The 18,117-nt window shown below is 37.0% G+C and overlaps 1 protein-coding gene across 8 annotated transcripts in view; it reads left to right on the forward strand.

The window, feature by feature from the left end:
- The first annotated feature begins 524 nt into the window (after nucleotides 1–524).
- Nucleotides 525–18,117, forward strand: part of RALGAPA1 (Ral GTPase activating protein catalytic subunit alpha 1) — a 122,565-nt gene continuing 104,972 nt past the window's right edge. For all 8 annotated transcript variants that reach the window (XR_015729130.1, XM_034418030.3, XM_034418026.3 and 5 more), the window contains exons 1-9: nucleotides 525–1,069; nucleotides 7,329–7,439; nucleotides 8,895–8,944; nucleotides 11,014–11,071; nucleotides 12,477–12,520; nucleotides 13,094–13,271; nucleotides 16,119–16,234; nucleotides 17,063–17,201; nucleotides 17,716–17,924. Coding sequence is in view for 7 of the 8 variants with exons in the window: in XM_034418030.3 (XP_034273921.2) it covers nucleotides 964–1,069; nucleotides 7,329–7,439; nucleotides 8,895–8,944; nucleotides 11,014–11,071; nucleotides 12,477–12,520; nucleotides 13,094–13,271; nucleotides 16,119–16,234; nucleotides 17,063–17,201; nucleotides 17,716–17,924 (1,011 nt within the window). In the remaining variant the exon portion in view is untranslated. The remainder of the gene's footprint in view (nucleotides 1,070–7,328; nucleotides 7,440–8,894; nucleotides 8,945–11,013; nucleotides 11,072–12,476; nucleotides 12,521–13,093; nucleotides 13,272–16,118; nucleotides 16,235–17,062; nucleotides 17,202–17,715; nucleotides 17,925–18,117) is intronic.

Raw genomic sequence — 18,117 nt, forward strand, 5'->3', positions numbered from 1 at the left:
CATGTGCTTCCCAGGTCACATGTGGTGAGTTTCTGCTGCTATTGTGTAGAGGGCTAATCCTATTTTTGGCAATTCCTACTATGGCTCTGCCTGAAGGAGGCAGATCTTTGTTATGTAGAATAGACTGGCCCAGGCCTTAATGGCCCATTGACAAAGGGTGGGGGCAGGAAGGTGGGAGCTGCTTTGTCTGTAAAATATGCTTCTCATATTTCTCATCCAGGGAAATATAATATTCTGCCTTTTTCATATTTCCTAAAATATTTCACTCTTCCAGGAAAGGGGTGGGTGCTAACTTCCTACAAGGGGAAGGAACTTCCTAGGACCAAAACAGAATTCCAGACTACACACACCACTGCTGTGTAATAATATCCGAGCTACGACATCGGTCTTCGAAGAATTCCGAAAGAAAACCCCTGTTGTCCCAACCGGTTTCCACACTCCACCCACCCCGTCCAAAAGTATCCATAAAGACAAGAGGTACCCGATGACCTAAAAAGGCAAGCGACGATTGAGAAGAGGCGAATAAACAAGTCTCCCAGTGATGACGTTCAAAAGGAAAGGAGTTGTCATGGGGACCTTCGCGTTCGCGCCCGACGGCTGTCGCGAAAGGAGACGAACACTGAGGGCGTAGGGAAGGAGGAGGAGTAACGCGATGTTGCGCGGGGGGAAAGCCTAAAGCCATTCTCTCCCCCCCCCTCCCCCCGTTTCCCAGTCCTGCGTTTCGCTGGGATTGCGCCGGCCGCACCCCCTTTGCTTCGAAGCCTCGAGGCGGCGCCTCGGCTATGTAGGGGAAGCCAATTTGGGGTGGGAGGGAGGGGGGGCCGGATTTCAAGGCCGCGGCTCTCTCCTCCCGAGGTTTCGGGGGGGAGGAGGGGGCGGGGGGGTCCCCGGCGGCGATTGGTGCACCAGCAGCCCGAGAACCAGGAACCGCGACGACCCGTCCCCGAGCGCTCGGCAGCCGGGATGTTCTCCAAGAAACCGCACGGCGATGTGCGGAAATCCACCCAGAAGGTGCTGGATACCCGCAAGGACCCACTAACCCGGCTGAAGCATCTGCGCGTGGTTATCGGTGAGGAGGGGTGGGGAAGAAAGCGGCCTGAAGGGGGCTGAGGAGGTGCGGGGCGCAGGGGCTCCTCTCTCCCTTGTGTGCGTCTCTCTCTTTTGGACCAGGTTGTGTAGCCCGAGGGAAAGATCGGGTCCTCTTTTGCCGCTATAGAGCTCTTTCCTCCATACAGCATTTGACTTCTTTTTGAGGAGGAATTATTACACCTGACCAGGAGGTGTCAACCATGCACTGGGGTGCGGGAAAAAAACAGGTGCTTTTCCTTCTCCCCCAGATGAGCCCCAAGAAGCTCCAAATGACAACTGAGGGCAATATGGGGAGGCCGAAAGGCAGGGAAGAGATGAAATGAGCTGAAATCATCTGGGTTGAGGGTTTTTTTTTTGTTTGTTTTGCAAGCGTTAGGCCCCTTGTTTACTCCCTGTTTATAGTTATGTCGAGATGAGGTAGATTCCCTGTTGTTTTCTGTCGCCACAATATTTTAATTCGACTTTCCAACTTGGTAGGAGGTGCTTTCCTCAACTGGATTTAGGAGCTTTCATTGCTGTGGTTAATGTAGAAGGTCCTGTGTAGAAGGTCGTGGTTTGGGAAACTAGTGTACTGCTATGTAACTTCTAGCACCTGTTGTCTAGTTTGCAGAAAAGACTGCCCTGCTTTGTGGATGCTTCAGACAGCTAAAAGAGAAAGATGCTGTTTGATCTGAATTGTTTGGCTTTTGTGTAGTTGCATGAAGTGACCACCTGGGTAGTCCCTTATACTGAAAATTGTGTGTCTTTGTTTCTCTTTGCTGTTCCATTTAATGAACAGTTTACTGTTTTTCTGGTCTCTTGTTTCTGACAATTTCCAGAGAGGCTGCTGTGTTATGCTGTTGGGTCAGACAAGAATATTTTGACATCTTAGAGGCATTTACTAAAACTTTGGCTTCAGTGGCATGGAATCTACTTAATCTTGATTCTTCTATTTACAGAATCATAGAATTCTTGGGGGGGGAGGAGTATTGTGACTTTGCCTTATGATAAGGATTTATACACTATAATTATTCTTAATAGATAAGGAATAGGAGCAAGTTGCCTCATAAAGCATCTGAGTGTTGGTACAACAAGTAATTAATGTTTCAGATAAGCTTTCAGATAATGTTTGCCAACGTTATCTGGAGATTCCAGTAGCTGGTGTTAGAATTTTTGGAATACAAAGCATATGATCTGCTATTGAATTATAACATTTCCTGTAATGTTACGTAAATGTCATTGCCTAGAAAGTTAATATATTTTGTTGAAAACTTTCCTTAAAGTACCGGTAGATTCTTCAATCTCTCATGACAATTGTTTCAAGCAATAAAACAGTCAGATAAAGAATAGACCTGTCTAAATGTAGTTTTGTCAGTCCAGTTAAACTGACATAGCATACAAACTCTGAAATGGTTTGGCTTTTAGATTTGATGGTAAAAGTAGAACCTTTACTTGCAATAGCATTGCATTCTATGACTTGATAGGCATTAGTGTTTGAATGACATGAATTGTTTACTGAATTTCCTGTTAACTTTAAAATGTATTTCTGCAGATTCCACTTAAAATGAATATAATTAAAACAATACATGTAGAAATATTTATATTTTTGAGATCAATAACTAATTCAGTTTTCTTCATGTTAGAACCTTTATTATGTGGATAAATTAGCACCAAAGTTGAGGGAAATGTGGTCTTACTACAGTTTAGGAATACCATACTTATTTCTCATGACTTTTAATGCCATTATTTATATTTTGCATTATATATCTATTATTACTTATACATATTTTTGAATAAATATTAGTGATGCTTTTGCTGTACATCGTAAACAGCTACAGCCATTCAGTGTGTGTGTGTGTGTGTGTGTGTAAGGTTTACATTTTATAAATAATTAAATAAGAGGCAATATGTTTAACAGAGGCATTCCCTAGGGCAAATTTTATTTATAAAGTATACCATTCAGATAAGCCAAATTGCTGTATTAATTTTAATATGCAATCTTCTTTATTATGTTTGTCATTTAATAATATGTATTATTTATAAAAATCAAAAAACAAAAAGAATATAGCAATTAACAATATAAGAGGCCTATAACATGAACATTAGATGTATTTCTTTTAGGAAAGTGATCACAAAAGTAGAGCCACTAATTGAAAAGCTTTGCTTTCCATACCAGTTCTTCAGATTACCATTTGAAGTGCCTCTGTACATTGTCTTAATAGACATATGGAATAAGTGTTGGCAAACTTTTTTGGCACCAAGTGCCGAAACGGGAGCACGTGCACGCACACTGGGGAGTACCAGAAACCAGAACAGCAGCTCCCCGGCGCACACACGCGGCAGTGCTGGAAACCAGAAGACCAGTTCCCGACACGCATGCGTGCACCTGTCACCTGGGTTTCTGGTGTGCATGTGAAAACCAGCTGGCCAGCGCGCATGCGTGTGCATGAAGACCAGCTGGCCAGCGCGAACCCGGAAGAGCAACGGGCGACAGCATGCATGCCATAGGTTCGCCATCACTGCTCTTAAGTCTCGAAATTTTAAACCAAGTAGACATCATGTATAAGCTTTCCCTGTTTCTTATTTTTAACAAAATCTTCAATATTCTGGCCATCAAATTTCAATATATAGGTAGTCCTCATTAAGTAAATGCCTTGCTTAGAAGCCATTCTTAGTTGATGGTGAGAATGTAACTTTATTACCAGTCCTTGCTTTTATGACCTTCACAGATCTGTAAAGCAAAAGATAGCTGAAATAAGATCATAAATTAGTTATGTTTTCACTTAACGACCACTTTGCTTACTAGTAAAGTTGCCAGTACTAATTGTGGTCACTAAACGAGGACTACCTGTATGTATGTATCTATGTATATGTGTGTGTGTGTGTGTGTCACACACACACACACACACACACACACAACAATAAATGCAAATGTTTAAGAACCTCTGTTAAATTTTATTTTCAATTTTGGCAAGCTCTCAAAACTTGGTTTTGCCATTGAGCCTGGAAATCCCACGGAAGCATGGAGTTTATTAAATGGCTGGTATAAATTTAGACTGGACTCTTCCCTGTCTTTTTGTTATTCTATTATTAACTGTTTTTAATAGGTTTATTGGTTGAATTGTAATGAGAGCCAGTTTGTGTAGTAGTTAAACCACCAGGTTAGAAACTGAAGGATTGTGAGTTCTAATTCCACCTTGGGCACAAAACCAGCTGGGTGACCTTGGGCCACTCACTTTTTCTTAGCCCTAGGAAGAAGGCAATGACAAACAATTTCTTTAAAAACTTGTCAAGAAAACTATAGCGATTTGTCCAGGCAATCTCCAAGAATCTGACCCAATTGGAAAAAAAGTTTTATGTTGATTGTTTAGTTCCACTTTAAATTGCGTACACTGCCTAGCCCTAGAGCCATATGTAATTGACATGGACAACTATACAAATGCAATAAATGTATAAATAAGATACAATAGAAGCTGGCATAACCTCTACATTGTACAGAATAAAACATGACAGCTCCAAATTTGAATACATACTTGTTATTTATATTTAGTTTAAAGATTCAAAATAAGAAAAACAAACATATGACAAGTATATTCTAAATGAATTTTAGTTCTTGAACTTGTTTAAAATAATTATTTGATGGAATTTAAAGATATCCTAGTAGAAGAGATTTTGACAGTGGTATTGTTCTGCAGATTTATGAAAAAAACTAATGGAAAACGTTTTATAATGTGGATTAGTATTTGTATTAACATGTATCTTGAGACATTTGCGCTAATATGTATTTTGGCTTACTCTTTCAGAGACTACATGAGGCCTTGTATGACTAGCAGCATACATTTTTAATCTTCATACAAAAGGATTTGCATAATTTGCAAATGTGCAAGTTTTTTTTTAATTGTCCTGCACTTATATAAAGCCTGTCAGAGTCACTGATATAATAACTGTGCATTCTATTTTATGAGCTACTTATAAAATGAATTTTGACTTTTTTGCTTATATACCATATTTAGGTTATAAAGAGAAACACATGTTCAAAGGCATTTCTTTAATTATAAAAATTCACACTGTGTAAATCATATTTACTTTTTTAGGGTAGATTTAATTTGGTAGACAGTATATTTGAAAATATTTATTAATTTGATATTTAGGTGAGTGTCTTCAATGCTCAAATGATTACAATGTTAAAAATACAAATTGACACGTTGGATAAAACACTCAAGATAAATGAAACGTGCCCTCAAATTTTGTTCCCGTTTAGATGATTACCAAAAAATAATTTGAAAAAGTCTAAAAGAGACAGAAGATATAAAACCCCTGTACTGCATAAGAAATAGAAACTATAGTTCTGAATATGGAAATTCCATAAGACTTTACAGGAGAAATATCTATTCTGATTTTATTAATTGTGATGTTCCTTTTGCTGAGGAATTATGTGCTCATGGATACCACTTTAAAAACAATCAGGTTAATACAGCAAACATATATTTTAAAGCATGTAGAGAATGAAATAAAATATTTAAACAGTCCTGCCAAACAATATTGTCGCTTTTTTAATATTAGTAAAGATAGAGTTAATATAACCTTCCTACAGTGAGCCAAAATTTAGCCAAATTTTTGTCATAGAAAATCTCCTGTCTCCATCAACAAATTCTCTTGATGTTGGGGCATATAAGAAAATAATTTTAGCAATCTCCAATTACATTGACTTTAGGTTCAGTTACATCTAATGCTAACAGTGAAGGTGAAGGTTTTCAGAAACCTTTATGTGTACACAAGCCTTCCGAATATAAACAGAGGCTTTTTATAAGTAAGAGATCTTGTTATCCTCCCCCAGTCCTTTAATGGAAGTCTCTATTATTTTGTACTCATGTTGCTCCATCTCTTTCTTATCTCTCCTTACAGATTCTAGTTTCTCAATTAAATCTCCTTTTATATTTGCTTTTAGCATAAACTGCCATAAATAATGATAGCATACAAACCTTAGCTTTTGGATGCTTTTTTTCAATCAGGCTCTGTTCTTGGCAATATCACCAAGTAAAAGGCAACAGGAGAACTTAGAACTGAGGAAATAGCAAATTTTGAGCTGCTACCCAAGTGCCTTTTCTGTAGGAATATATAGAATATTTTTAACTTTCTTCTTCCTATCCAGCCCTGGCCGGATCTTGCCCATTTTCAAACACAATAAAAGTGGATGAGATTTGGTCCAGAAGAGTAATCTGGTTGACCAACAAACAAATAAAAGTCCCCCTTTAAATAGTTTTGCCAATATTTTTTTGGATTGGAAAAATAGATAAAATTCAACTTCATGTGCCATACCAGAGTTCACTAGGTTTCAAAAGGAAAATAAATATTGTAAAATAAATAAATAGTCCTAATTTACCTTAGTCGCAGGACACTTTTGAGTTCCTTGGTATTGATCTTAAGGCTCAGTTAGTTCATATAACTGTGATAGAGTCTTCAAACTTTTAAGAAATTTTAACGACTGTATTTTAGGGCAAAGAAGTTGATGGTATCCTAACACCAAACATAAAATCTTAGGAAAAATGTATTGTATCATGATTATATTATATATTATCTCATCTGTATGTTTGTTATTAATTAATTAATCGTATTAATAAATATGTCCCTGAAAATTTGCTCCCATAACGTGACAGAAAGGAAAATTAAAGAAAAACAAATTTAGTTTGTCTTAGCCATGCCTGTTTTATCAAGAACACTCTCCTATATGTCATCAAAGGGCAAATGAAATCTTCAGCCAGTCAAAACATGCACCTCAATTATATTGCAGGTTTGGCAAAACAAGTAAACTTGATATTTAAAGTTGTTTTACCTAGTGCCTCTTAAATTAATAGGACCGTGGTGTGTTGCTGTTTTATCTACTAAACAATTACCTGTCTTATACACAATAACATATTAGCGTGATGAGAACATGTGTAATAGCCTATCAGCACTGAGCTTATGATTGCTAATATCTGAAATGTGATACGGTATGTATTAGCTTATATGTAAAAGATAAAACTATTTTTGCGTATTTTCCCTAATAAATTACAGGATTAATTTAAATTAATTCAATTCAATTCAATCAGGACAAATGTCCTGTTGTCCCATGAAAGTCTTGTTTTATATACTGTTAAAATACACCATAGCACTTTTATAGATTTGATGATTTCTATTCGTAAAAAGTTTATGCGTTCAACATTGACTAGCTTGCTTTAAAACATTATATACATTAACATTATGTCCTACTTATTTTGCAGAGAATTCAGAATCTATTGACCTTAAGCAGTTTTTTGAATTACATTTTTCACACATATATTACGTGTTTTTTGAAAATTTTGTGACTATTGAAATAAGTCTGAAACAGAAAGGTAAGAACAAAAGTTAAATATATAACTTCCATTAATAGTACTGGTTTTTGAAATGTATAATTTTTTGTATAAACAGAATTTATTGAAAAGGTTTACCAAAATGATTCGGTTTACAACTATTTACTGCTATGATTAATCCTATCGATACACATTAATGAGGCACTACTTTATGGCTGTATTAATACATATTAGTAAAACATTACTTATGATATAAACCAATGTGATATAAGTGTTGGATTGGTATCATGGTGGCCAGGTTCAGGTTTGTGCTCAGCCATGAAAACTTAATGGATGATCATTAACTATTAACATAATATTAACTCAGCCTATCTCATGTTGATTTTGTTGATATAAGGAAAAATAAGAGTGCTGCGTTCTGATTAGTTGGTTTATTATACCCTACCTTTATTTTGTACAACTCAGGGTAGTATACATAATGCTTTATCCTTTTAACCTTGAACTTCTGAAAAGAAAGCAGTTTATAAATCTAACAAATACCCTGCCAATATACATTCAGTAATTAAAACCTGATAATTTGATTTTTAAAAACTCTTCACTGATTATGAGTGAATATCAGTATGACTTCAATTTACTTGTTTACAGTTCCAATTGTTCAGACAAACACTTTCATGTCAGTTTTATTTCAATACTTTATTGAGGTAGTCCTCAATACTTTATTGAGGTAGTCCTCAATTTACAACCACAGTTGAGTTGCGCCCTATTTTATGACTTTTTTTGCTTTATTGTTAAGCAAATCACTGCAGTTGTTAAGTGAATCATATGGTCACTAAGCAAATCTGATTTCCCTCATTGACCTCGTTTGTTAGAAGTAGGTTGGGAAGGTCACAAATGACAATTGCATGACCCCAGGATGCTGCAACCATCATAAATACATGCCAGTTGCACCTGAATTTTTGATTACATGACCTTGGGAGATGCTGAGATGGTTTTAAATGTGAGCACTGGTCATAAGTCACTTTTTTCAGTGCCATTGTAACTTTGAATGGTCACTGAATGAATGGTTATAACTTGAGCACTCTCTGTATGAACTTGTCAATCCGTCATTAAAAATTCTTATATCAACAACATTGTGTGTGGGGGGGGGGAGAATATTAAAGCAGATGGGTGGCAATCAGAAGTTTGCAGTTCTTATTTAAAAGCCTAGTCAAAGTGTGTCAATGTGTAGGGAATTGTATAAACTGAAACTTGATTACAAATGGCAAAATGGCAGATATTTTTTATCCATTTGTAGAGATTCTTGCTTTCTCATTTTACCTATGAGGTAGTGGGTAGAACAGCAAACGCCAGAACCTATTTTTATAGGAGAGGATCAAATGGTTGATACATTATAAGAAAAATATTTTTCTGAATGGAATTCATTGTGTCATAGTACTACGCTTATTTTCATCATTTAATCTTTAGTTGCTGTAACCTACCCTTTTCTCTTCTGTTTAGGTCACAAATCTCAAAGGGAAGAACTAGATGCTATACTTTTTATTTTTGAGGTATGGATATAGAATTATTTCCATTGTACCATGAACATAATTTATTTTGGTGAACTTGTAATATATTTTCTTAACTTGTAAAAACCCAGAAATTACTCTCTAATAATTCCATGCTTTTTACACTTTAGGTTTTAATTAGCTTCTCTTTCTTTCTCTTCAACATTGACAGAACTCAAATGCCAAGAAAGAGAGAGCTGTAGAGTGTTATTTTATTTATTTATTTATTTATTTTGTCAAGCATATATTTTATGACAGATACAAGTGTAAACGTAATTATAAATACATGAAAAGGATACAAATAAAAGAAAACATTAGGGCAGGTATGGTAGGCATGCTGGTGTGCTTATGCACACCCTTACAGACCTCTTAGGAATGGGGTGAGGTCTACAATAGACAGCCTAAGGTTAAAGTTTTGGGGATCACAGAGTCAGGTAGTACATTCCAGGCTTTGACAACTCTGTTACTGGTTGTATTTCCTGCAGTCTAGTTTGGATCTGTTTACCATGAGTTTGTATCTATTGTGTGCTCTTGTATTGTTTTGGTTGAAGCTGAAGTATTCATTGGCTGGTAGGACATTGTAGCAGATGATTTTATGTACTATGCTTAGGTCAGACCAAAGACAGTGAAATTCTAAATTGTCTAAGCCAAAAATTTCAAGACTGGTGGCATAAGGTATTTTGTTGCAAGCAGAGGAGTGGAGGACTCTTCTTGTGAAATATCTCTGGACTCGTTCGATTATATTAATGTCCGATATGCAGTGCGGGTTCCAGACAGATGAGCTGTATTCAAGAATTGGTCTGGCAAAAGTTTTGTGTGCCCTAGTTTGCAGCTCAATATTACCAGAGAAGAAATTATTTATTTATTTATTTATTTATTTATTTATTATATTTCTATACCGCCTTTCTCCCGTAGGACTCAAGGCGGTGTACAGTCAAGAAAAATATGCAAGATTAGGTTAACGACACTTAATGCTTTTTTAGCAATGCTGTTATAGTTATCTTGGGACATAGTCTACTCTAGACTGTTCTTTTAGGTAAAACAGAAACTTGTGTATTCACAAATACTTCTGATTTACTGCTAATGGCATTATCTTCAAATTTGAACACAAGTGAAAGTACTAAGTACTTTATTAAAAATGTGGATATTTGCAAAGCAAATCCTATCCTATTCATAGGTTTCTTTGTATTACAATAATAGTGTGTGTATCATGCATAGAATTCTATATTCTCATAACTGTAGATAGCATATACTCAATTTCTTTCTCTGCTTACAACTTGCTTGAAAAAGTGAAATTTTCAAATAATTTGAGTTAAACAATAAATATTGAGTAATAATTTTTGTTTTCAACATAAGAAATTATTCAGATTTTTCACAAAAGAAAACTTAACTCATACTAGTCTGGATTGTCAGTTTGCTTTATTCCCTCGGCAGTTATAAATACTTGTAAATTGTCAGAGTTTGAGGCCTGAAAGTAGGCAGCTACAGTATATGTATTTGCACAACATGTTATATCATTTATGTGCTAATATCCATATTGCCTTTATACGCCTATATCACAAAGTTAATTAGCTATGTCATGGCTAATTAAAAGAGCTGAAAAGAATTAATACATCATGACTAAGCATGGGACAAGAGCAAACTATAATGTGTGCATTCACAATAACCAGAGCAATTTAATGTTTCCTATGAATGAACCTATAAATCTGATCATTCACAAGAGTAATATTTTTGTTATTTCAAAATATGTATTTTTTAGTTTGTGAAATAGCATTATTAGTTTTTGCAGTTTTCAAGCTATTCTGATGTTGAATACTGGAATGCAAAAACTTATTCAAGTAAAAAAGCTTAATAGAATAATAGAAATAGATTTCTACAATGAAAAGCAGGACATACAGTAAATGTCTTAACTGAAATAATAAACATGCAAACTATGGTCTTCAGTTAGCGTTTTAAATGCAAACAGTTTATGTATTATTTTATTTAATGGATTTTACTTAATTTTATTACATCAGCTATTTGTTTCCATTCCTAGTGATTGTATCATGATTTTTTTTCATTCTGTTTTGTAGAAAATTTTACAACTTCTTCCAGAAAGAATTCACCAGAGATGGCAATTTCACAGTATTGGTAGGTATTTGTCTTTGAGTCAGGACTTGCTTAGTAATAATTTTTCTGTCCTTGGCTCCTATTTTGAATTTAATGTCAGTGTGGTTTAAAAACTTGACTATACTATCATTTTGGCAGGAAAAATGTTGGCAGTTCTAAGAACTAGAGAGATTTCTGAATAATAAATCTCATGTGATTTATTGAAATGATTGTATTCATTAATGTGATTGAAATACTAGACATATATTAATAGTGGGTGCAATATGCATGAGGAAAATAATAGGAGTAATGTAAAGATAGAAGACATTGCCTTAGAGCAAATAATGGGAACCTGTGGCCCTCTAGGTATTATGAACTGAAAACCTAGATTAGGGAAGCTACATGTAGCAGTAGCTAGAAGGCCATAAATTACTTACCTGTTCTTGATAAGAGTTCATAGGAATATCTTTTGTAACAATTGAAATAGGTTAAGAAAGATTTTGTGGGGTCCTTCCTTGGTGTTCTCTAAGCTTGGTTTTTTTCTTGCAGTTGTTTCATTATCAGTGCACTGATAATGTTAACAGCAATAGCACTTAGACTTATATACTGCTTTACAGTGTTTTACAGCCCTTTCTAAGCGGTTTACAGAGTCGACATATTGCCCCCAACAATTTGGGTCCTCATTTTACCCACCTTGGAAGGATGGAGGATTGAGTCAACCTTGAGTCTGGTGAGATTTGAACTGCTAAATTTCAGTCAGCAGAAGTAGCCTGCAGTACTGCATTCTAACCACTGCGCCACCGTGATTCATGTTACTTAATTAGATAATGAAACATCTGCAAGAGAAGAACCAAGCTCAGAGAGCACCAAGGACCCTAGAGTTCAACCCCGATCTACAAATATTCTCCTCTCCATTGTGGTGGAGATAGCATCCAGGAATGGGTTGTCCTCATCTGCTAGCTAATTGGACTGAGTCTGTCAGAGCTGTCAAGAAAGATTCTGTATGAATGGTTATTTATATATGGTTTTTATATTATTTATGTTTATGAATTTAATTCAAATTGCATTCTGATGAATATTTTGTAAAGAATGAATCTCCTGTTGTTGTTATAATCCTGCAATGCTCTTTGTAATGACCATACAAAGTCCATCAATGCTGCATTTTTTTCATTCACAGAAGATGCACTTTAAACTGTCAAGAATATACTGTTGTATATATTGTGTTTGTTTGGAAAATAGAGTCATAAAATGATTCAGTGGGTAAAAAGGTGATCTTTTGTCACTTCTGGTATATAGCCTATTACCAGTTGGAATGAAGCTCACCAAAAGTAATCTAGAGATTGCCAAGGACTTGTTAAAAAGACTTTATCAAGTCTGACCGAAAACTCTCACAGTTTATCTTACCTGTAAAGGGATGAATATTAACTGTACTGTTTCTATTTTTCAGGCTTAATTTTAAAGAAATTACTTCACACAGGGAATTCTTTAAAGGTATGCTTAAAATATTTTAGGTATAAAATCTAAGAACTGGAGACGTGGATATTTTTTGTAATTCAGCTAAATCACGGATTTTTGTTCCAAGTTACAGCAGCACTGAAAAAAGTGACTTATTGCCATTCCTCACACTTACGACTATCACAATATTCCCATAGTCACATGATCTTGGATCATTGCCATTTGCAACCTTATCAGCCACCTTCTGGCAAGCAAATTCAATGGGGGAAGTCAGATTCACTAAATGATTGTACGATTCATTTAACAACTAATGATTCGCTAATCAGTCAAAGATTGTAAAATCATGTGTGACTCAATTTAAAAAAACTGCTTTTCTTAGCAATGGAAATTTTGGTCCCACTTCTGGTAGTAAATTGACAACTACTTATATTGGGTCAGAATTTTAAAATTTTTATTCAGGATTTAATATATTTTAATATATTTTATTCTTATTTAATATATTGGGAGTATCTCTAATTATTATTTTAGCACTGGAATAATACAACTGAAGTATTCAAAGTTATCGTTAAATAAATGTGAAATTTAAACTTTTTTATTTCATTATTTAAGATTCGTCGTGAAGGTGTCCGTCTCTTCCTCTTATGGTTGCAAGCACTTCAAAATAATTGTAGTAAAGAACAGTTGTGTATGTTTTCTTGTTTAATCCCTGGATTTCCGCCGCCACAGTCTGAACATGGTCCTCAGACACTAGATAATCTCATAAACCCTGTGCTAAATGTACAAGAAAGTAAGTATGAAATGTGCATTTTCAAAAAAAATAAATTCGTGATGATTAGTATAATCCCAAACATATTAACTCAGAGGTAATTCCTAGTTTTTATGATGTTGTTGCATCCTCAGAATTGGTGCTCTGTTGGAGAATGTCAGTCGTTATGTAGAAAGTAAGGAGTGTATTCCTGTCCCTTGTGAGGGCTGAAACCACCTCAGTATTTTGGTTCTTTTAAGAAAAAATAAGAACCTCCGTGTGTTTCATATGAACTTTAATTAATGCAAAATATCAACTAGCCAACAGTGCCAGGATCATTTTATACAGACTACCAGACTCTTATTAGTGCTGCATGATCTGCACAGTTTGCTTTTATTTGTTTGCTAGTTGGTTTTGATGTAAGCCTGACCATCAGAGGGCAAATGACTTCTTATAAATGCTCAGAATTTCAGAGGTCAGTTGGTCAAGTGCAGAAGAGAGAGCCTTCATGTTGCTTTCAAGCTGTGAACTGTACTTGGACTGTACTGACCTTTTGCTTTTAGGAACAATGTCAGGAGACATGATATGGTTGGCTTGGTTAACAACAAAATTATTACATTTATCTGAAACTTAAAAGTTATGTGTGTGTGTGTATTGTTGATGGTTTTGACTGATTCCAGGAATGGGAGGATGGAAGTACATATTTAAAAAAACAACCCATGCATGAATAGATAATGCTAAATTATGGCAAAGACCTTTCTAGTCCAATCACAGTTACCCATCAAATCTCTGTGTGTTGTGTATTTTAATTACTCTTAGCTACAGTAAGTGCTTATTTGAACATAAAGACAGAACATTAAATTAAATAGACTATTAAATAAAGCAAATAAGGACAGCATTCTCTTTATGTTCCTCAATAAATATTATGAAGCATACTATTTCTGATGTTTATAATCTGCATATGTGAGAGAAACTACCGTGTTTCCCCGAAAATAAGACCCTGTCTTATATTTTTTTGAACCCTGAAATAAGGGCTTGGCCTTATTTTGGGAGGTCTTAATATTTTGGGGGTGCAGGAGGCCCTGGGAGCTCCCTCTGCATACCACCATCAAGCCCCTCCCCTCCTGCAGGGTGGTGGTGGTGGAAAGCAAGCAGCCCACCTGTCCCCCTCCCCCATTTGTGCGCCTCCCAGGCCTCACCATGTTGATGTGGGCAAAGCCAGTGAGCACCAGATCCTTGAGCTCACAGCCGATGCCACCAGCGCCGACCACCAGCACCCGCGCGGAAGCCACGGCCTGGGCCAGCTCCTCTGTAGGGTCCCGCTCCAGCTGTTACCATTGGGTGGAAAAGCCAAAAGCAGAAGCAGCAGAAGTCTTTCTCTCCCCCAAACTCGCCTCTGCAGCTTCCAAACCCCAGCCAGGGCAGCGGCCGCTCTGGGAGTGCGCTTCCCTCTCTATGGTGACAGTTGCCAGAGGCCTCCCCTTCCCCCTGCTTTCCAATTGCCCCATGGTCCCCCCACCTGAGCGCTGACCGACTGGAGGACCTGCCAGCAAGCCCGGAAAGCCCCTCTGCCTCAGAATTCACCGGACAGAACGGTGACAGATCTGGACTCTTCCTCGGGAGGGGAGCCTTGCAGGTCTCTTGCCCACCCTCCCTTCCTCCCATAGGCTCCGCTTACTTTTACCAGGCACCCGGCAGTGATACACCAGGCAGCCGCACTGAGGACAGCCCCGACAGATGCAGCTCGGGCAGCCCGGCCACGGCCAGCGCTCCCCACCCACAGCTGAGCTTGGCCACAAGGGGCCGGCTGGAGGTTCCACATGTGGCAGCAACAACACCCCCAGCGCCTCAGCCATCCCTGCCGAGAGATCCGCACCCAGATGTGGGATGCGCCAGGCCTGCCATTGTAGTCCTCCGCGAATGCCCCACCATGCAGCCGCCGCCCTGCCCCCACCAAAAGTGTGTGTGCTGACGTCCGCCCACTGTACATAAAGGCCTCTCTGCCACTGTTGGCCGCTCTGCCGAGGAAGCCCCAGGGCGGCGATGCTAGCACTGGGGCTGCTGTGGCAGGCGCTCAGTAGTGTGGGCTATGTAGATGCGGCGCCTGGGGGCGAGAGCGGGGGTGGGGTGGGGGGCAAAGGTGTTCTCAGGGATGTGGCTGCCTTGGGAGGGCTGGGGGGGTGAGGGACCTCTTTGTGTGTGTGAGAGAGAGAGGGGGGACCGAGAGAACATTGCTGCCAGCCCTGGATAACTCCGAGGTTGGATTTGATCTCTCTCTCTCTTTCTCTCTCTCTCTCTCTCTCTCTCTCACACACACACACACACCATTCTTTCTTTGGGATCACAAAGATTGTGATCTGAAGACTTTGGATGGAGCATTTTGGGGATGTGTGTCTACTGAGATCCCAAGTAAAGAATGATCGGCAGGAAAAGGGGGAGGAGGCTGGCAGCTGGGGAGGTGCTCTGGAGAACTGGGCTGAGTTGCATAGTCCTCGCTGGCTCAACTGGTCAGTGGGCAGCAATTAAGTGCTGAACCTCCACGAGGTGACCAGGGAAGGGAAGGGCTGCCTACTGTGCTGGCCACGCCCACTCCTTCACTAGGGCTTATTTTTGGGGGAGGGCGTATATTTACGCCCACCCCAAAAATCAGGTTTGGCCTTATTTTCAGGACATGTCATATTTTCGGGAAAACACGGTAGGATGTCCTTAAATATTACAGATTTATAATATACTGAAAATTACAATTCTTAGTTGTCAAAATTGTACAACTGAATATTCTTCTAATACTGTATCTAAATAAATTTGATTGTGTGATTATATATATAAGCTGATAGAAATCCATTTTAGGCTTTTGGCAACTTAATGATCTTAATATTTATTATTGAACAGCACAAGTGACTGTAGAAGAAATTACTCCACTTGTCCCTCCACAGTCAGGAGATAAAGGACAGGATGATCTAACAAGCTATTTTTTAGAAGCACTTTTAAAATACTTCGTAATTCAGGTAAATTGGTTGAATTTGGGGAGGGGGGGAGGAGAGAGATTGGTTTTCCAATATAAACCAGATTAGTAATTGAATAACATTCAGTTTAATGCAGATATCTTTGTTCTCTAATAAAATGAGCATATGTTTAGAAGTATTTTTAAGGATTAGGAACTGAAATGTTTGTTTACAATTAATACATTTAATGTATATTATGCACATTACAATATAAATTTTACAATAACTTTTTATATTTAGTTATTTACCAATCAATCACATTACTTACGTAAATATATTTTCTTAACAGAGAGATTCTATAAATGAGGGAGGATATCTTTATTTATTACAATAATTTGTATCAATATTTCAGGGTAATAGTATCCCCCAAAACAGTTTACAAGTTGTATAAACAATTATAAAAAAAAAACAATGTATGTTACAAAACTAAAAATAAACCTCCACAATCATTCTGATGGGGAAATTGATAATCCTCTTTTCTGCCCCTGAAGTTATCCTTGTGTTTTTTAATTCTTGGAAAAAACAAAATAAGATCAGAATTTAACCCCATCACATTGAAAATTCAGTCAAGATGCATCACGCTGAAGAGCTACTACTATATCTTGCTGAAGACCTAGAGATTAAGAAGAAATAAAATAGGAGTCATCTCCTATTTTAAATAAAACAAGTCTGGTCATCTTAAAATAGGAACATACTAAAATGCAGAAGGAAACAGATGGAAATGAGTGAAAATAACTATTAATAGCATAGATGGTTGATACATTTGAAATATATAATTGCATTATATCTGCTTCTGAAATAGATATAAATAATCCAACATTCATATTGTAGGTCAAAAGTCTGGAATGGAAGAACAGAGAAAATCAAGAAAAGGGATTTTCGTTCTTATTTTCACATTTTAAGAAATATTACTTGCCTTATATTTTCCCAAATATGTGTAAGGAAAACAGCTTGTATAACCCAGTTCTCGGTAAGCATTATTTCATGGTTTTTTAGAAGCATTTTCCATGATCCAATGTATTTAATTCTGAAATAATATAAGATGACTAAATTAAATCAGAAACCCAAAACATTTACTTGGAAATTTGTCCTATTGATTTCATCTAAACACAGTCCTAAATGCCTGTATACAATTGAAGTTTTTGGCCTTTTATATTATATTTTTATCACAATATTCAAACTTGACCATACAGTTAAACGTATTTATATGCTTTGAAGAAAACAATTAGTGTCACTTTGAGATGGGCGGCCATACAAATTGAATAAATAAATAAAATCATTTGTGTTTCATAGAATAGAAGCATTGGAAGGTTTTTTGGAGATCACCTAGCTCAGTCCCTTATCTACTGCAGGATTATGACATGATTGCATTGAAACCTTTAAATATTAGCCATTATGCATTTTTGATCATATTTAGGTAAATAGTAATCCAAAATTAACTTTGACTTGATATCTTTTTCATTTTATCATTGTTTCTCCTGCAGATATGCCTCAGATGAGACCAAAGCCTCATTATATAATCATGAAGAAAGATGCTGAAACAAACGAAACAGTATATTGCACAAAGGAACCTTTCCTTAAAGCTCGCGTTATTGTCATCAGATGGTTGGTGTCTTTCTGGCTTGAGCCAAAACCTCCTGCAGGACCTCAGATTCCTGGAATGGAAGGGGAAATTGTGCCAAAGAATATTCAGGTAGAACCAAGAAGGTGATGTGATCAACTGAATAGGAAAAAAGCTGATCCTATTAATTTAATTTTCGTTCTCACTTTTTTTCCAAATAATTCTAGATGACAAATATGGTCCCTTCTCTTTTATCCTCACAACAGTCTAATGTAGAGTAAACTGGATGACTAGTTCAAAGCTTTGCTACTGGCAATAAACCACC

This window comes from Pantherophis guttatus, chromosome 1, assembly GCF_059756535.1.
Source record: "Pantherophis guttatus breed Tessera chromosome 1, ASM5975653v1, whole genome shotgun sequence".
In the NCBI taxonomy this organism is placed as follows: Eukaryota; Metazoa; Chordata; class Lepidosauria; order Squamata; family Colubridae; genus Pantherophis; species Pantherophis guttatus.